Source organism: Amblyomma americanum, chromosome 4, assembly GCF_052857255.1.
Source record: "Amblyomma americanum isolate KBUSLIRL-KWMA chromosome 4, ASM5285725v1, whole genome shotgun sequence".
In the NCBI taxonomy this organism is placed as follows: domain Eukaryota; kingdom Metazoa; phylum Arthropoda; class Arachnida; order Ixodida; family Ixodidae; genus Amblyomma; species Amblyomma americanum.
The window spans coordinates 137741819-137762287 of NC_135500.1; the positions used below are offsets into that span (position 1 = coordinate 137741819).

General features: G+C 46.9%; 1 protein-coding gene across 1 annotated transcript; it reads left to right on the forward strand.

The window, feature by feature from the left end:
- Position 1: 1 nt before the first annotated feature.
- mTerf3 (mitochondrial transcription termination factor 3) lies at positions 2-15077 on the forward strand. Its single transcript, XM_077661810.1, has 5 exons — positions 2-297; positions 2014-2545; positions 3257-3490; positions 12372-12462; positions 13194-15077. Exons 1-5 carry the CDS (start codon positions 170-172, stop codon positions 13469-13471), a joined length of 1263 nt encoding a protein of 420 aa, XP_077517936.1. The 5' UTR covers positions 2-169; the 3' UTR covers positions 13472-15077.
- The last annotated feature ends 5392 nt before the right edge of the window (positions 15078-20469 follow it).

Below are 20469 nucleotides of genomic sequence, written 5' to 3' on the forward strand. Positions count from 1 at the left end.
TGCTTTTTGGTGCATTTAAACATGGCGGCGCCCTTTGCAAGCGTGCTTCTCCGTTAGCGCTTCTCAGGGAAAGCATGGAAAGCAATGACATTCACGGCAGCTTTAGGTCGTAAAGTACAGGATCGCTTTAAAGTACTCACAAGTTCGCTTGTTTTTAACTGACAGTGTGATGGCCTCAAGCGCTTTTCGGACATGGCTCCTGTCGGGCTCGTCGCGGTGCCTGCGAAGCGCACTTCTGAAACGTGCACAGCTCCATGCTTTCGAAACACCTCAAGATGTCATGAAATTTTGCTCTACGTATGTAAATTTGATGTTCCTCACCGACCATTATACCGCTCGGAAACGATACGCGTTAGCGATAGTGACGGAATGGTAGGTAGGGGCGCAAGGTTATGCAGGCTGCTTGCACGTTGCCGTGCAACCTCTTCCATTCATTAATGAGCTTCCATTCATTAATGAGTTATCCAATGCATATCTTGCAGCCTGAAAGTGAGGAATTGCCAAGCGTATTCGTTTTTTTTTCTTTATAGCCGAGCAATCGTGGTACGTGCTGGGGTTTTGAAAACAGTGAAACGAGGGAGTTACTAAACAGCATTGTTTTATAATGTGTTGCCTTGGAAAAATTAAACTGCGCCTTGTCATCGCGGAAGGCATGAGAAGGCTGTGTGTCTCCGTTGGTGAACTTCATTTCAAGCGTTCTCACTGCGCTATCTCGCAGGTCACTGCTGAACGGTCACTCTCGCGCCTGCACTGTTGGTCAGACAATGAATTGCGTGCAAAAATATTAACTAGTCTTTACTCGTGTGACTTACCGACGTTCTGGGCTGCATGCTTATGGAAGGACTTTGAACGCATCATGTCGCCCTGAAAGACTAGGAGCACATATGCACAAGACACATGTGGCAAGTCGTACTTCGGGAAGTTGGACCGATGCCTGAATGAGCGGCTGAGAGAGCATCACTTGACAGTAAAATTAATATCGGCTGGTGGTCATCTGGCTAATCACTGCATACGGTGCCCTAGCAAATCTTGAAAAAAATTGAAAATTGGTTTATGGGGAAAGGAAATGGCATAGTATCTGTCTCAAATATCAGCGGACATGAAGGGTTGAAGGAGGGAGTGAAAGAAGAAAGGAAGAAAGAGGTGCCATAGTGGAGGGCTCCAGAATAATTTCAACAACCTGGGGATCTTTAACGTGCACTGAAATAGCACAGCACGGGGGCATCTATGAGTTTCGCCTCCAAAACGCTGCCACCACGGTCTGGTTCGAACCCGGGAACTCCGGATCAGTAGCTGAGCGCCCTAACCACTGAGCCACCGCGGCGGGAGCAAATCTTGCAAACTTATCTTTCAGGGTACACGTGTACTAGCCGCAATGAGGATGGAATTTGAACGAGAAATTTTCAAGGCCATATGCATAAAAGAAGAAAATAATTGTGTCAACGCACCTTCTGTAGGTCTATCAGGAAAAGAGGTATTGTAAGGACTAGGAACACTTTAGCACAGGATAGACGCTAGTCTTCATCTGTCATTTATTTTTGATCCCAGTGCCATAATTATTCGCACACGCGGTAGCACCGCCACGTTTGAATGATTGCGGCGGTGGGATCAAAAATGAATGACAGACCAAGACTAGCGTCTATCCTGCGCTAATGTATTCCTAGTTCTTCGTTTTTATTAAAAAGAGCGCTAGCTAGTATCAATTGGGATGCTTTTCAACTAGCCCAAGTTTCCGCCTCGATATTCTATGACCTCCATGAAGAAGCTTGTCTTCCTGTCTTGCTCTTTTGGTCGCATCATTTAGTTCTCCGCTGTCGTTTTACTTCTCTGTTCTTCTTTTTGCCAAGGAAACAAACACATGCACAGTGCAATAGCTATTCGTTGTTTCTGGTAGTCCAGTCATGTTTAAACCACCTATATTTAGTGTGTGTTGTGTTGGGTACCTGCTGTTACACAGTAGCTTCGGTTGAAAGTGAGCTTATATATTGGCCTTATTCTTCTTTGCATATGCAGCCCAGTCTGCAGAAAGGATGCAGCTGCCGCAGCCTCCAAACTAGCAAACTGCAGTATTGGGGGACCGGAATACTTCAAGTCCCTTTACAACTTATCGCACGAAACAGCAGAGACGACATCCACACATATCCAGACTGTGGCAGAGGAAAGTCCACAAGTTGCTGTCGATGAAGTTCTCGACGTCGCTGATTTGGAAAATGATGATCTTACCACACTGCAGAACAAGCTTGCCCCAGAGCCCAGGCTAGATGCATTGTCTACAAGTGTTGATGCAGAGTTTCTCGACGAGATGGGGCCAGCACTGCCAAAGTCTTTCAACCTGGCCGCATATGCCAACAAGTCAGTTACAGTGCAGCGATTTGTGCAGCTTGGTGTGGACTTATCTGTGTGCGAGAAGAAAGGCCTTGGGCAGGAGTTGATTACACTCGACTTTGAGAAGGATGTGGAACCATTGATTCGCTTCCTCACATCACAGGGAGTTCCAGCCGAGCGACTGGGCTGGTGGTTTACGAAGAATCCCTACGTGTTCAGGGTATGATACATTCTGTTCTCTTTCATTTCAGTGTCCATTTGCTCTGCAGTCTAAGTTGGCACACTAAACAATTATATTATTAATTTTTGTTCAGATGCTGCACAAAGCTGGCAGGGTGTTCATAAACGTGACCTGAATGTCTACTTTAAATGTCATTTACCCTTCTTGCCAAAAGTAACTAAGCAATGGGGTTTTACTTCTCAGTCATACTCTGGACCCCTTAGGCCACTCCTAAGAACCAAAAGGTCCCAAAATTCGAGGACGACAGTTGCCTTGCATTACATAAGTTTAGAGCTTAAGGGCTGCCATAAATGTTCCTCTATTGGGCTAAGAAACGAAACCCATTGATCAGTTACTTTTGGCAAAGACTGTACATGTTCTATTTGATAGACAAGCTTTTCTTTAGTTAAGTATTCTTTTGGCGAACCACTGTTTGCTAGCTGAGCAGGGTGCGAGAGTTGTGGGGCTACAAATCTGATTGTTTTATCAAGACTGAAAGCAAACCTCACAGCTTCAACACAGGCTTTTTGCAGGATCCTAGATTTGCTAATACTGACCCAAATGAAATGAGGCATCAAAGGACATTTAATGACAAAATCTTGTGATTGAAGCAATGATTCTGGGTCGTGCATAAGCACTGTACCCTCTAAAATGTTTTCGTGGCTGTTTAGCTTTTCTTTTCAATCCCTCGTCCTTTATTACATGTCTTAGGAACCTCTGGAGAACCTCCAAGTGCGCATCGACTATCTGGCGTCCAAGCGTTTTTCGCCAGAGGCAGTGACGCGCATTGTGAGCAATGCACCTCTCTTCCTTGCCTTCCGTGTGGAGGACATGGACCGCCGACTCGGCATGCTGCAGAGCGTACTGTCTCTCTCCGGTGCCGAAGTCCGCCACATTGTCACACGGTTCCCCAAGCTCCCAACCTGCAAGTTGTATTCCATTCAGGTGAGCAGTTTTGATACAGCGTGTCAGGATACTAAACAGCTGGCCATTTGTGAAGATTTGAAATAGGTCTTACTGAAGATGATCTCTGTGGCAGGAATTATTTATCATTTCACTTGGCAACTGCCTTTCTGGCCCCATATTTTTGTTTGGCTGTTATCCTGCAGAATGTGGTAACCCCAGATAACTCTCCCTGCATTTATCTGGTGATTTATGGACTGACATGTCAGAAGTTGTGGTGAATGAGTAAAAGGTGATGACAGCAAAGAACATGCCACAAGAGGGCACAAGAAAAGAACTACACAGCCTCATGTGCTGTGGCAATAAAACAGAAATGGGGTGATGTGGAGGATGTGAAGGCTCATCTGGCTAGAAGAAAAAAACAGGTATGAAATGTCCAGCATTGCTCTTGTGTGATCTACCTGACCGCATTGTTTATTTCAAGCCACCTTGCACTGCTTTGGTCAGCCCAGCTACAAGAAGAATCAGAATAGCAGTGTCACTAAGCCAGCTTATGGTCTGGGGTGTACGCAGCAGTGTTGCTGTGTGGTGAAATTGCCAGGCAGTAGCCAAAATCTGGTGAAATTTTTAAGCTTTTGGTGTTTAGAACACTGCAGCAGATAAAAGCCTGGCAAAACCCTTAAAAAATGGCCTCTGTCTCCTGCTAAACCACAGGGTCAAAAATCCCCCACAGCACACGGTTTGGGTGTCCACTATCAATGAGACAATTAATGTGCCTTTCGTTTCCCTGAACCATTAGTATTTTATTACTGTTAGCTCAGGACCGTGGATTTATGAACTCACAGTGCCAACTGAAAATATTTATAACTAAAATTAGACTGAAGAAACAGGCTCAGGCTAGAAGTAACAGGGAACTTAAGGAGTAAAATTTGGTGAAAAGGGGAAGAAGAATAACTAACTGGTCGTGTTTTGGAGTTTAAGCGGATAATAAGGAAAAAAAAATTCTAATGGTGGTGGGGCATAGGGCTTAGTCAGCTGGAGCTATGCAAGACTGGACACGGGCTTTAGAATCTTCAGAGGCTGGCGCTCAACGAAGACGACGACGAGAAGTGCCGAACACTGCGAAGCTCGAGCGTCGAACGCTCGGTCGCTCGTGCGTGCTCTGGACTGAACGCGGTCTCTGATCTGTGCCTGGACGGTTCCACTGGTTGTTCGCGACGCTGTGCTTATTACTGTGCTGTGCTCTTATTACTGTGGTGTGCTGTCTGTGCTGTATTAGTAGTGTGCTGTGTTCTTATTACAAGTGGTGGAGGTGCCAACGATCCCTCGCCCTGGAGCTTTGCACCCGCGCATTGCCTACCACCTCTGCAATGCCTGAGACCGTCACCCAAACCGCTTCACCGCTTCCGTCGGCTGTCTTCTGTTCCGACGCCGCGCGGCAGCGTGATCCGACCATCTTCAGCGGCACAGATGACACGGATGTGGAGGATTGGTTGGCCTCCTATGAACGCGTAAGCGCTTACAACAAGTGGGACGATAGCGTCAAGCTCACCAACGTTATCTTTTATCTGAGCGACGTAGCCAATCTCTGGTTTCGAAACCACGAGGCTGACATCTCAAGCTGGGCAGCTCGAAAAACCAGTCTGACAGAAGTCTTTGGCCGAGCTTCGCGCCGAGCAACGCTTGCGAAGTCGGGCCCAGCAAACCGGTGAAAACTTCACCAGTTATATCGAAGATGTCGTCGACCTCTGCAAGCGTGTCAACCCTTCTATGAGCGAGGCCGACAAGATCAGACACATTATGAAAGGCATTGAGGATAATGCCTTCCAGATGCTCGTCGCCAAAGATCCCCAGACTGTCTCCGGTGTCATCGGCTACTGCCAAAGCTTCGATGAGCTGCGCAAACAGCGCCTTTCTACCCGGTGTGCAGGCTTTCAGGCGGCCGCACTTTGCAGCTTCGCTTTCCCAGGGGACGGTGCTCTGGACCAACAGTCGCTCCTCCAGAGCATCCAGCAGTTTGTACGTGAGGAAGTCGCACGCCAGCTATCTTTGTCTACCTGCCCGCCTGCGCCGTCGCTCACTCCCAACCTACAGCGTGTTATCGAGGAGCAGGTCGCTGAAGTCCTGCCACCTCCCTCTCAGCCACCCCTGATCGCGACTCCTCTGACGTACGCCGATGCCGTGGTGCGGTCGCGGCCCTCACCTGCTGCCTCTCTCTACAGGCCACCTACCCGGAAGTTAGAACACCAGCGACCTGCAACCCCACCTTACTGTCCGGTTGCCCACCCCCGATTACAGCCGCAGCCACTCAACCCCTGGCGCACACAAGACAACCGCCCTATTTGCTACGCCTGTGGCGTCGCTGGTCACGTGGCTCGTTTGTGTCGCAATCATGACCACCGACCCTACGATTATAGGCGTGAGCCGACGTACGACCTTCCGCCATCGTCCTCGCCTTCATCACACTTGCCGCCTCCAGATTCTTCTTCTCCTAGTTACCATCCCCGCTCCCACCGCTCGCCGTCTCCTGGCCGTCGTTTCCGTTCTCCAATGCTCCGTCGCGAACCCGCCGTCCACACGGAAAACTAACCACCGCAGTTCCGGAGGCAAGAACTGCGTCACCAGCGGATCACTCAAGACCTGTTTCTGCGCCTGCCAATATTATTACCGTTTTCGTTGAAGGAGTCGCCGTCCAAGCACTTGCTGACGCTGGCGCAGCCGTTTGGGTTCTCAGTCACACCTTCTGTCGCAGACTCAAAAAAGTGACGACGCCCCTTCTTCCCGTTTCTCTCCGCACGGCCAGCGCTCAGGACATTCGACCGTTAGCCGCCTGCACCGCCCGCCTGCTCATCGCGAACGTTCCCTACACAATCGAGTTCATCGTTCTTGCCCGCTCCTCTCACGACGTTATCCTTGGTTGGGACTTTCTCTCCTCACATCACGCCGTTATTGACTGCGCCCGTGCTCAGCTTGACTTGTTGCCCTACAGTGACGCCCCCTTGGACGTAACCAGTGCTGCTTCCGCTACTGTGGTCGTCTCAGAGGACACAGAGGTTCCACCTTTCTCTTCAGTGCTGATGCCTCTTTCTTGTGCTGCCCTCTCAGATGCAACTGTGACTTATACCCCCTCTTTACGATGCGCTGACCAGAAGTCTGTTTTGCTGCCTCATGCTGTGCTGACAATTGTTCGTGGCTCCAGCGCTATTTATGTGGCCAACCCGTTCTCCTGCCCTACCACTTTACTCCGTGGCCAATCGCTTGGTAGTGTTGCCGTTCTTGATCCCGTCTCCGCATACCCCCTCGTCGATAGCGCGGCCGGCCTTCACGTCAACGCCATTACGCCTGTTCCCATCACGAATCAGTCATCTGTAGATATTTTTCACCGTTCTGTCGACGCCGCCCTGACGTCTACCCGAGACCAGCTTGTAGCCTTTCTGCAGCGTTTTCAAGCTTCGTTTGACTACCAGCAACCTTCCTTGGGCCGCACGACCACCGTTACCCACTGTATTGACACTAGAACCCGTGCCCCTTTGCGCCAACGTCCGTACCGCGTGTCAGCCGCTGAGCGCAGCATCATTGACGCCCAGGTGACCGACATGCTCCAGCGTCACGTGATGCAACCGTCGCACAGCCCGTGGGCATCGCCAGTGGTTCTGGTCAAGAAAAAAGACTGTTCCATCCATTTCTGCGTGGACTACCGTCGTCTGAATAAGATTATACGCAAGGACGTTTACCCTTTCCCCCGTATCGACGATGCCCTTGACTGCCTGCAGGGCTCTGAGTTCTTTTCTTTATTGGACTTGCGCTCCGGTTACTGGCGGGTGCCGATGGCGGAGGCCGATCGCCCAAAAACTGCATTCGTCACACCCGACGGGCTCTATGAATTTAATGTCATGCCCTTCGGCCTCTGCAATGCACCCGCCACATTCGAGCGCATGAGGGACAACATACTCCGAGGGCTCGAATGGCACACATGCCTTTGTTATCTAGACGACGTTGTAATCTTTTCCCCGGACTTTTCGTCTCACCTCCAGCGCCTCGAGACTGTTCTTCGCTGTCTGGCCGACGCTGGCCTCCAACTTAATTTGAAAAAGTGCCGCTTCGGAGCTCGGCAGCTCACCATTCTCGGACATGTCGTGTTGAAGGATGGTGTTCTCCCGGATCCGGCCAAGTTGCAAGCTGTGGCCGAATTTCCAAAGCCCACTTCTGTAAAAGACCTCCACAGTTTCGTCGGCCTCTGCTCCTACTTCCGCCGCTTTGTCCATAATTTTTCCACTATCGTCGACCCCCTGAACAAGCTCTTTTCCAGCCACGACCTTTCGGCCTAGTCGCCAGCCTGTGATGAAGCGTTTACGACACTCCGTCGCCTCCTCACCACTCCACCAATTCTGCGTCACTTCGACCCTCGTTCTCCGACGGAACTCCACACCGATGCCAGCGGTGTTGGCCTCGGTGCAGTACTCACTCAACACAAGCAAGGCTTTGACGAATACGTTGTCGCTTACGCTAGCCGGACACTCACAAAAGCTGAAGCCAACTATTCTGTCACCGAGAAGGAGTGTTTAGCCATCCTTTGGGCGATCGTCAAATTTCGCCCCTACCTGTACAGGCGCCCTTTTGACATTGTCACCGATCATCGCGCCCTCTGCTGGCTGTCCTCTTTGAAAGATCCCTCTGGTCGACTGGCGCGATGGGCTCCGCGACTCCAAGAGTACGACATTCGCGTTATCTATCGTTCCGGCCGCAAACATGCCGATGCTGACGCCCTCTCACGTTCCCCTGTACCATCTGAGGCAGCGCCTTGTATATCCGCCCTGCCTTCTTTGAAGTTTGAGTTCACTGATATGGCTTCTGAGCAACGCAAAGACCCGTGGATCACTTGCCTTTTTGATCTCTTATCTGGCCAATCGTCTCGACCTCCTTCCCGTGCTCTCCGTCGTCAGTCCCACCATTTCGCCATCCGAGACGAGCTCCTTTACCGCCGCAACTATCTCCCAGATGGTCGCAAGTGGCTTCTCGTCATTCCGACACACCTGCGCTCCTTCATTTGCTCTTCCTACCACAATGATCCCCACCACGATGATCCCCAGTGTGCTCATGCTGGATTCTTGAAGACTTTCACCCGTCTACGATAGCGGTACTACTGGCGTGGGATGGCCCGTTATGTCCGCCAGTTCGTTCAGTCCTGCACCACATGCCAGCGACGAAAACATCCACCTCGCTGACCCACCGCTCCTATGCAGCCGCTGCCTTGCCCAGTACAGCCCTTTGAGCGTGTTGGCATCGACCTCTACGGCCCTCTTCCCAGCACATCAACCGGGAACCGCTGGATCATCGTTGCCACCTTACACGTTACACTGAAACATCGCCTTTACCTTCCGCTACAGCCCACGACATTGCATCCTTTATTCTCCATCGCATCATTCTTCGCCATGGTGCGCCCAAAGAGCTGCTCAGTGATAGAGGTCCGGCCTTCCTCTCAGAAGTTGTAGAAGCTCTCCTCCAGGAATGCAGCGTTGTTCACCGCACCAGCTCCGCCTACCACCCCCAGACAAATGGCATGGTTGATCGTTTTAATCGCACCCTCGGCGACATGCTGGCCCTGTATGTTGCTTCCGACCATTGTAACTGGGACCGCGTTCTCCCTTTTGTCACATATGCTTATAACTCCGCTGCTCAAGCCACCACCGGATTCTCTCCATACTTTCTCCTGTACGGCTGTGAGCCTTCTTGCACAATGGACACCATTCTACCTTACCACCCTGATGCTTCCGAATTTACAACTCTTTCACAAGCCGCAACTTATGCCGAAGAATGCCGACAGCTTGCCCGGTCCTTCACTTCTCACGCCCAGCAGCAGCAGAAAAGCACCCGTGATCCCCCTGCACTTCCTCCCGCTTACCTTCCTGACTCTTTGGTCTGGCTCTGGGTACCCTCCTCAGGTCCCGGCCTTTCCTCCAAACTTGTTAGCAAGTACCACGGATCCTACCGTATTCTTCAGCAGATATCCCCCGTCAATTACCTCATCGAACCCCTTACGCCATCCCCTGATCATCGCCGCCGAGGCCGCGAAATTGTCCACACGACCCGCCTCAAACCTTACTACGACCCCGCCATCGTCACATCGCCCTAGGCCGCCAGGATGGCGCCCTTTCGCCCAGGGGGAATTGTAAGGCTGGACACGGGCTTTAGAATCTTCAGAGGCTGGCGCTCAACGAAGAAGACGACGAGAAGCGCCGAACATTGCGAAGCTCGAACGCCGAACACTCCGAAGCTCGAGCGCCGAACGGTCGGTCGTTCGTGTGTGCTCTGGACTGAACGCGGTCTCTGATCTGTGCCTGGACGGTTCCGCTGGTTGTTCTTGACGCTGTGCTTATTACTGTGGTGTGCTGTGTGTGCTGTATTAGTAGTGTGCTGTGTTCTTATTACAGCTGTGAGGTTTAGAAGTTTTCTGGTGTTCGGTGGCCACCGCTGTCACAAGGCAAGGTTATTTGGAGGCAGAGGCTTTTTTCCTGCAATGGACCAGTGTGATGATGATGTGACAACGACTGTTTCATCTTCTGTCACGTTGCCGTCGTGAAATTCAGCACTGAGTGGCAGCGAGTGTGTAAAACGTGATCAACAGCTGAAAGAAACAAACTACACCCATTGTTGTACATTCGGGGAATTTCCCCTTTGTCGGGGAACTTGAGGAGTAAAATTTGGTGAAAAGGGGAATGTTTATGGAGTTTCAGAGAATTTGCAGGGGTTTTCAAGCCACTGCAGGGAAAAAGAACCTGAAGTAGGGATTTTTAAGTCAAATCGAAGGAATTTTTGCTTGCGGCATGGAACATCACTGCTACACCTGGAAGAGCCAAATCTTGCTTTGCTTTATTTCTTGCCGGAAATGATATGAGGTTGCTTCCCTCCTGCATCCGTAAAGGGGCTCTGAAACGCCTACCATGGACAACACATAAGCTCACTCAATCACCTCATTGTGTTGTCATGAACACCTGAGAAAATGTAATACATTTTTACATGCTGCAGAGAACCCACAATCACGCACGAAAGTTGGCGAGCCCTTTCCGGCGACTTTTTCATGCTCGCATCCTCCTCCGTCACACTGCTGCTGCGTATACCAGTTCAGAAATGGCTGTTGGTTAGATTCTTTCAGACATCAGGCAGCTGCCATGTCCATGGCCAGTAAGCTCCGCCCCCGGCAGTGGGGCCGGTGGAGGAGTGCCGACTTTCCAGCGTGCGAAAAGTGATGAGAGGAGAGGGTAAGGCGCAAAGGCGCTGAAATTCAAATTTTGACCGCAGACAACTCAGATTCTACAAAGCGCACCAAAAAAATTCTTGCTGGAGGACGTTCATGAAGCGGCATCCTTTAACATCCCAGGCATACTGAAACTTTTCCGGAGCCCCTTTCAGAGCTCCTTTAAAGGGGCACTGAGGACAAATTGTAGCTAGCCAGCTAGCCTGAATCGATAGATTATCATGTTCAAATGACAAAAAGGCTATTCTCACTGAAAATGGCGGTTCTCATAAGCCATAAAAGGTAAAAGAATGAAATGCAGATGTCGCCGCCACTGGCCATTTTCAAAAGCAAATTGCGATGATGTCAAAAGTTTCTCACATGGAACCCTAAGGCTAGGCTACAGTGCTGTTCACATTGAAACGGTAGTCACGGAGTCTGTTTCATTATTGACTTATGAGTTTGAATCGAATGATGGGAGGATAAAAATGTTTTCTTTAAAATTAGATTTTTTCAGCAATATTAAAGGGACATTGAGGACGACCCCATCCAGTTATTATCGGTAAAAATTGATTCTCTGGCTCCTTCTGGGTACGTTGATGTTTGATCGGCAATGAAAGGTGCATTTGTGGCTGAGAAAATTCAACTTAAAAATATTCCCTTGCACTTGATTCAGACTTATGACATCCTTACCGAAAAGGCAGGTCGTTGCCGTTTTGAGGTGAATGGCGGCGTAGGCCAACCTTTCGGGTGCCCACCCAGAAATCTGTGTCAGCACATGCATTTTACTTGTGAAATCTGCCAATGATAGCGACACCTGCATTTTGTTTTGCGGTCTTTTCTAGCTTATAAATAACTAAAAATAAAGCGCACAAGAAGACGGGGACAAGCAAAAGAGACAGGACAGAACGTCAGTCAAAGTCATGAGCAACCAACTAGCCCAAGAAGCAGGCTTGTTAGCTTATAAAGGCTCCATTTTCAATGGGAGCATTCTCTTTGCGATTAGAGCGTGGTACCCTGTTGATTCAGACCAACTGCAATTTGTTCTCAGTGTCAGTGCATGTTTCATTGCTGAACAAACACATCAACGTAGCCGAAAAATGCCAAGCAATCAATTTTACTAACAACAAAAATTGGACAAGGTTGTTGTCAGTGCCCCTTTGCTTGCAGATTTGGAGCGGTTTGTTGAATTCTGACTGGCGCAGTGCTTCCGAAGAAATTTTGCATGATTGGCAGCTTTGAAGTGCAAGCAAGGGCTCCACAGCTCTGTACTCCTGATATAGATGTTTTGCACTTTTCTTATTTATGTTAATTACATGGCATATTTGCTTAAATGAGACAGCTTAGTATGCAAGGTTTTCATATCTTTCATTCATGATGCAAGCATTGTTGCCAAGCTCTAAACCATGCATGCAGCTCAGAGCTGCATGCATGGTAGAATTGGAAGCAATATGGAAGCAGCATGAATACTGCTTTCTTCATTCTCGATAATAAAAGCGAGGTGAACAGAGATTAGCTCATTAGTATGAGATAAACGTGGTATACCTGTGAAACCATTTTCTCATGGCAGGTTTGTGTAGCAGTCAAGATTGATAACAATTTAGCCTTTCTGGAGCTTCTGCTTACAGTAGAATGAGAGTCCACATCTGCCTTGTACCTATTATGCCATTTTTTTTTTCATGTTTGCAGAGCAACGCCTTTGCGATCAGGGAAGAGATGGGCTTCACTCAGAATGAAATGAAGCAGATGCTCATGGTGTGCCCCAAGCTGCTTGTGTCCAGTGAGTGTGGCTGAAAGAAGGCTTGTTTAGGAAAGTTTAATGCGAAGGATAGGTTGCCCACAGGGTTTGCATTTATCTATTTGTCTTTTCGTACGACATGTCAAACCACCTTGTGGTCCTCTTTTTCTGATGTGTGTAATTAGTGAAGGTGTTGTAAGCCTGTGTCTGGGTAATCAGAGCTCTTGGGGAAATATTCGAAGCAGTGCTGACATACTGGTGTGATAATTCTATGTTATGGCTCTTTTGCTTTTCTTGGTGGTCATGAAATCTTACACACTTTGCAGTGTGTATCACTGAGCAACAGTATGTGTGCTAAGCAAAATCTAGTAAATTGTCTCAACTAAAACAATGTATTTAGTTTCATTATCAGCAATTATCTCAAATTGATTCGTTGGATGGCATTAATTTTTCTGATGTGGTATTTCTTTTCATTGAATTAGCTTAATTGAAACTTCTGGTTTTATTCTGACTAATGCCTTGGTCTTGTCAACATTTTGTATGTAAACAGATTTTTGGTCTCCTTCAAGTTCAAACTATGAAGAGTTGACTTTATTATGTTCCCTGTTTTTCGACTGAAGACTGTATGGTGTTGAATTTGCGAGCACTCTGCTGTGAACTTAAGCAGCATAACTTCGCACTTTAGGATTTTCTTCACTGGAGCGTGCTGAACATTCACCTGAAGCTTTAGTTAATAGTTTTGATAAACTCTCGTGACTCTCTCCACTGCCCAGGTCGCACCAACATAGTCAATGCCTTCACCTACCTTCACCAGGAAGTTGGCCTGAGCCATGCACAGCTCATGCAGTTTCCAGCCATCCTGCGCACACGGGAGTGCATCTACAAGCCGCGACACCAGTTTTTGGTCAAGCTTGGCCGGGCACAGTTTGATCCAAAGGAACCCAACTACGTCTCTCCCCAGTCCCTGGTTGTTGGCACCGATGCCGTGTTCTGTGAAAATGTTGCCAAGACATCGGTGGACACTTACAATGCATTTCTAAAGACAATTTGAGATGCTTGGCTGTGTAATGGCATAAATAGGACAATTTTCTGTCTAGTATAGTAAACATGGCTTCTTTGACTTTCTGCCACTGCTGTTATTAAAGGACCTCTAAAGAGCCTGTCTGGTTTGTTACCAGACAACATATCCAGGGTTCCCGAAGCACGTTGGAGCAAGGGGGCAATTGCCCCCCTGGCATCGCCCCCCCCTGGTCTCCAACTGCTTGCACTCAGACCAGATTTCTGACAAACGCTTCAGTTCTAGAACATTATTAATGTCAAGCACAGTGGGGCTCTACTAATTGGCTTCATAGCCAGTAGTAAAGAATTTCATTTCAGTAACCTAAACCAATCAAGTCCTAGCAGATGTCGTTGATTGTCTGACCCCTGTTCATGACCATGATCAGCAGAATTGGGCAGACTATATGCAAGATTTTTTCAATGTATCCTATCACTCTTCATTTGTACATCTTTATAAAACTGCCCATTTCAGTTCAATTTTTACATGCATTAACAAATACACCTTTGAACGGTGCGAAATAAGGAGCAAATATAAACAAGAGATATAAAATTTATTATTAAATAAAAAATGGAATGAATAAATAAATAACTCAAAGTCCGGCTTTGCCACAAAAAAAAAACTATCAGAGTCCTTGGACATATCCTGTGCTCCCGACAAAAAAAAAAGTAAATAACTTTTATGCTGAGAAGCAACAAAGACAGAAGGATACAGGAAAGGGGCTGGCAAGATGAGGCTCCTTTCAGACAGAGTCCGATCAGTATTTTATTTTTTCCCATCGATGAGTGATTAGGTTGATCCACTTTACACCAAGCTGTGCATGTCCAGTGACATTACATCATGAAAACATTGCATATTCTTTTAAGTTTTTATACAGTGAAACTACTTGTACATAGAGTTGCGCAGCCACAGGGTCTCTCTCCAATCACTTTCCTTGCCCCTCTTCTATAAATTTTTAGGCTACATTACATTGCTGACTGTGGTCAAAATAAACTTGCCTAACCCTTAACCCATATATTTCTAGCGTCCTACATCTAGGACACTGCTCTTTTGCACAGCAACTTTAAAAGTTTATTGTGTAAAAGCTTGCGCCTGTTAGTGTAGGTTCAAGACAGTCTAAACTTTTTCTGTGCGGGAGTTCTGTTGTGAACGTTCAGTTTTGTGCGTTGTGACTGTCAAGCAAGATCCGCCAGTTGTCTCAGGATGCCATTTTTGAAATTCGACCGCATTGACTACATTGTAATTCAGCAAGACAATTTTTGTGCATTGTTATAAGGAAACCACCATGCTTGATTAGAAATATGATTTTAAAGTTGATGTCAAATACTTGGATCTTTGCCACACGTAACAGGTAGTGAATTTGCTTGGTATGCTATATTGTAGGACAGCTGAAAAGCCTGTGTTGAGGGAAATATTTCCACCAATGAAAACATAATTATGAATTGTGGATCGAAACAAACATTTTGTATCGACAAATATTTGATTTTTTTTCAAATTCCTGAAGTGTTGGCTTGTATGGGCTATACGGATGTAAATTCAAGCATTGTGCAAGAAAAAAGTGTGTTACAAGTGATGGATAAGAAGAAAATGCCTTTTAGGGGTTATATGTCAAGGCTGGTGCATGTGCACACATGCATGGGCACTCTGCTTATATTTTCTATTTCAGTAATGTCCACACCGCACCCCTGAGTAAAACTGAAGAAAGGCTAGAAGGGTTTTTTAACATAAAGGCACTGCAAGGATAACTGAGTTTGAAAACAACTTGCGAGCTTAACTAGCTATGAGAACCCATCACTTTATAACAGTTTGAGCTTTACTTTGATGTGCTGATGTGCAGATGCGGTTCATCATTAATAAAGGTGCAAGCACATGCAGCTGTTATCTTGCAAGTTCACGTGCACAGAGGGGTTGATGGCTTGGCAGCAACTTGGGCAATAATGTGCAGAACACAAGGTGATGTTGGTTACTTTTATTTTTGACATGGACAGTAGCTCAAGGGGATATAGAGCAATGATAGGGTTGATAACTAAAACATGATCATGTGCATGAGTCGACTGCCTTATTCCATGTGCTCAGAACAGTCCGAGGAGCACTTTTCCTTGCAAGTGACGAAGGGCTGTATGCTGGTTATTTCACCATTCTTGAAATTTTGGCACAATTGATACATGAGTAATATCAAGATCGCTCAAGATTATGACAGAGTGCACAGTCCTCATCTAAGAATACATTTAAAAGGGTGATGGCAAATGAAAACCATTTTAAAGAAAAGTATAAAAATTTGCAAAAAAATTTGACAGTTGCTCGTATGACGCTTTTCCCTTTTGCCGTGTCCCATTGCCTGAAAGTGGCACCAAATAATTTTGCTTTACTCTGGCTAGCTTTTATGGCTCGATGATTTCATGCTTTACTTTGGCTGGCTTTATGGCACATTAATTTTTTTCTCATGTGTTTACATTTGTTGCATTGTACACATTTAACCTTACTTGGTGCGGACTGCAGCGCTGCGCTGTATCAGATGATCACGTGCAAGTGTTTTCGGCATCGCTGCGTCCGCCAATTCTCCCTCGCCTCTCAGCAGGGTGCGGTTCTCTCGCTCTGCTCGCTGCAGGCTTTGCTCAGTGGCCGCGCAGAGACACACGCCGGCATTTTCGCCTATGACACTCGTACTGCTCGCGCAGTAAAATCAGGTAAAGCATGGCTTCTGGACACTGGCCCGGTGAATTCGAAACAAGAAACCAAGAATTGGCTAGGCACAAAGCACGTATGCCACACACCCAGGAGACTTCCATTGCCAATGTCTACCAGTCGTGCTCATAACAAGTGTGAATGTCAACCCTGCTGGAACCAGTACAACCAGCAGAAGACCACCAGGTTTCCTGCTGGTTCCAGCAGTAAGAGTACAAACCAGTAGGTTCCCATTAACAACTTTTCACCTGGAGCCAGTGTAGCTGCTTCAAGGCCAGGATATAGTTGTGCACCATTAGCACACGCACGCTTGCAAGAGAAGTTGCAGTTGTTCTTATGTCCTCTGGATATAAATTCATCGGCCGAATACAACTTGAGTTGAACCACTTTCAATCAGACAGTGTGCATAATGGGAAGTGAACTGTTCACTGCATTTGTGCTCCAATTTGCCTCCATGCATATCTCCATTATGCACTGATGCAGTCGGATACAACTTGCGTCTGCAGTGAAGCTCCGCCCACATTCAAGACCGCTGAACAGAATTCCTCCATGACAAAAAGTAGACTGTTATTAAATCTTCTTACCTAAACAACGGCGAAGTGCAATAGCCTACAAAGGTGCTATAGCTGAATACAACTTTAATAAACAGCCGTTGATAACAATGGGCCACGATCCACAGCATCCTGCATTACTCTGCCGACCAATCACAGCAGTGGACAAAATCGGGTTTTCTAGCAAGAACTACACTACGCCAGCTTTTAGAGCCTTCAGTGTCTCACCCCTGAGCTCCGTGGTCACCTCTTCAGCTCCGTGGTTGGTCACGTGATGCGGAGCAGCTGCTGCTGAACCAAGCTGCAATAGCTGTGCGCATGCGTCGTGTCAAGTGGGGGTAGTGGAGAGGAGGAGAGAGTGAATCCACGTCCAGGGACAAAGAAGGAACGCCCAGCGAAACAGAGCGGCGAAAGACTGACTTTGCAATTCGACTGAGCGAGTTCCACTCGGCCAGATGCAGCTCTCGCGTCACTCCAGGTTTAACCAGAGCTAAACCACAACCAATTTTTTTGTTTGACTGTATCAAACAAGCCAGAGGTATCAAAATTCTTGAGTTTATAATTTTGTCTCATGATGAATGAGACGAAATTATAAGCTTAAGAATTTTGATGAGTCCAACATTAAAACATATTTTGTTCACTGTTGTGACTGGTCGTGGGAGTAATGCAGGATGCCGCGGATTGTGGCCCAGTGTTATGAATGGCTCTTTTTAAAAATTAAAGAGGCCTGTCTACTGTGCGATGTCAGTGCACATTAAAGAACCCCAGGCGGTCGAAATTTCTACAGCCTTTCACTATGGTGTCTCTCATAGCCTGAGGCACTTTGGGACATTAAACCCCTATTAACCTAACCTACTATAGCCTCTTTGTAGGGTATTGCACTTCACCGTTTAATAGGCTCCTAACATTATTCGTTGATGCACCTGAGACCAAATTGAATGCCCTTTTTTATATTATTTATTATTTTTAAATTCCTTTACCATTTTCTGCACCTCTCCTCTTCAGTCTTTCTCCTCAATTCCCTTCCCCATACAGAGTAGCATGTCGGCAATTTTTACACATCAGCTAAAATCTCTGCCTTTCATAAAAGGGTTTTTCTCCCAGTATACTTGCCACTATACTTACAGTAGTCTAGATACCCTACCATACTACAAATAGTATTTTAGCCAAAACTACTTGCCTGTCAAAATTTTTTCCAAAAGCACAAGCAGACACTGAATAGTAAGGGTATGTGAATATTCAAAATTTTCCAACAGCAAATCGAATAGCATTTCATTCGATTTGCTGAATGAATCAAATAGTACATGTTCGAAATTATTCGCACTCTACCATGCCACAAAGAGCATTTTCGGCAAGACTATTTCTGCCTCGGCCAAAACACCCTGTATACTTCCAATTGAACGGTATGACGAAACAGCGCTAACGGAGGAAATGGAAGAGGAGACAGACACGTACGTCTCCTCTTCCATCCCGTCCGTCAGTGCTGTTTCGTCATACCGTTCAACATGAACCAGCCAGCCCTACTCAGCCCTCTCTTTGGATACCTCCAGCCATCTCCGGACAAACCAGCACACCAATAGTATGGGTACGTGAATATTCGAAATTTTCTAACAGCAAATCAAATAGCATATTATTCGATTTGCTGAATGAATCAAATAGTGCATTTTCAAAATTATTCGTAGTGAATCAAATCTGTTCTCAAATTTTCTAATAATTGGCATGAAGTATGAATAATGCATAGCACATCTTTTTGACAATTTAAAAAAATTGGCAGTGGCTTAACTTGGGTAACCCTGAAATTCAGCGAAAAGCAAGCATGCTTGGTAAGTGTCTGAGGCTCGTCTATGGCAGCTCTGCTACACACCCGTGACAGCCATTCATATATGCCCACACGATCACATAGCTATGACGTGGTATCACATGGTCTTACAACACCCTCATTGGATGTCATCACGTGGCTTCACATCACCCCATCGGATATTCTTAAGGTCAAAGGTCAACTAAAGGTCATGGGTTCGACACCATAACTGTGCCACATATGGTCATACACGGCTATCCTTGGTTTGGCTGGAGGTCGTGCTGCCTGCCCTAAGACTGCTTTACCTAGCGTAGTGAAGCTTTTCTAGAAGAAGGCATCAAAGCCCTACGACGTCTGCCTTACTTTGAAATGCTGTGGATCAGTGGCATCTGCAAGATGCGATCCAGCTGGTGCCTTTGGAGCGTATAGCCGCATTAAAACTAGTGTTGGTTTTCTGAGGGCACAATGCTTATGTAGAGGACTGCAAAAGCATGTGTTTTGAGGAAACGTTTTTGAGGAAAGGAAAAGGGCGCAGTAGCTCCGAGATATTGACATCTTGGTGCACACCTCAACCATACCTGGCTATCCTTGGTTGGGCTGAAGGTCGTTCAAGGTCGTTGTGCTGCCTAATCGGACTGCTTTACCTAGCATAAGCTTTTTGCTTCAAAAACGGTCCACTTAGGCGCCATACAGCATGCCATGACCAGTCTGTGCAAGAACGAGGGCCGAATGCCACAACATGGTGCATTTGGGTAGCACCATTCATAAAGCCCACACAAATGGCCTTCAAGATTGGGTAATGTGACAAGGCTCGGCCAGGTACAGCAGACCCTGCCTTCATGCCCAGTATCTAACTCCTGCCCCTCTTATCAACCGATACTTGGTGCTAGTTCGTTCACTGTCATCAGTACAGCAACAGAAAATTTTCCCATGGGTACATGATGGTCATAAACGTTAATATACCAACTTCATGCTGTGTGTCCACTGGTGGAAATCTGTTGCACATTGACAGCTACAGCATAAATCCTCGACTTCCAGCACCAACCACCACTTTGCTGTCTAGGATGATTAAATATTCCTGTTACACGAGTATTTGGTTTCGTAGCAAAGCTAGCCTAATTGAATTCAATTTCAAAAAAGTACTACCTCACACCCCTGCTAAGCAGCTTCCCTCACTCTACCTCTGAATTCATTGGAGCCCTCCATGCACAAGCCACTACACTATAGTAGGATACAACTTAAAAAAACAGCAGTTAACACTGGGCCACGGTCCGCGGCGTACTATTACTCCACTAGCCAGTCACAAAAGTGAACGAAATCAGCTTTTTAATATTTGACTTTATTAAACAAGCCAGGTATCGAAATTCCAGAGCTTAAACTTTTTTCTCATGGTTAGCTTCTTGATTAGGTGACAAGAGAAGTTTTAACAACGGCCTACATTTTTGTCGTGGAGGAATTCTGTGCGCCAGTCCTGAATGTGGGCGGAGCTTCACTGCAGACTTAAGTTTTATCCGACTATAGCAACTACTGCTTTCATTTGATTTTTGTTTTCTATATATGAGCTGCTCATTCTATGTGAAATCAGAAGCCAAGAGTCAATGATGCTGTTGGATTCCTACACTTGTATATTGTAATGAGTGTCTCATTTCCCTACCCTTGTCGGCTAATACTGAAGCAGTCACTGACACAGTTTCCACTTTCACAATCACACTTGTGTGAAAGACCACGATATATGTAGAAAACCTTCCTTTAACCAAGCCATACAAACGTGCTTGCGTGGCAAACCCAAGGGGCAGGGGCTCGATAGGCACCACAGAAAGGCTGGGTAAGGGGTTTCGTCCCAATGTTGCACATGCGCTATGGCATGTCTTAAAGGCACTCAACTTTTGGGGGCGTGCTTTCTTCTTTGTGATGATGGGCAAGGCATTCAAACACAAGTTTTAACTGTGGCATTCACT

What these genes read in the sequence shown, in the direction of transcription:
- mTerf3 (XM_077661810.1), top strand. Translation starts at nt 170, where the DNA reads ATGGCCTCAAGCGCTTTTCGGACATGGCTCCTGTCGGGCTCGTCGCGG. An exon ending in GTCATGAAATTTTGCTCTAC is followed by an intron (nt 298 to 2,013) that starts GTATGTAAATTT and finishes TTGCATATGCAG; the next exon opens with CCCAGTCTGCAGAAAGGATG. An exon ending in AGAATCCCTACGTGTTCAGG is followed by an intron (nt 2,546 to 3,256) that starts GTATGATACATT and finishes TACATGTCTTAG; the next exon opens with GAACCTCTGGAGAACCTCCA.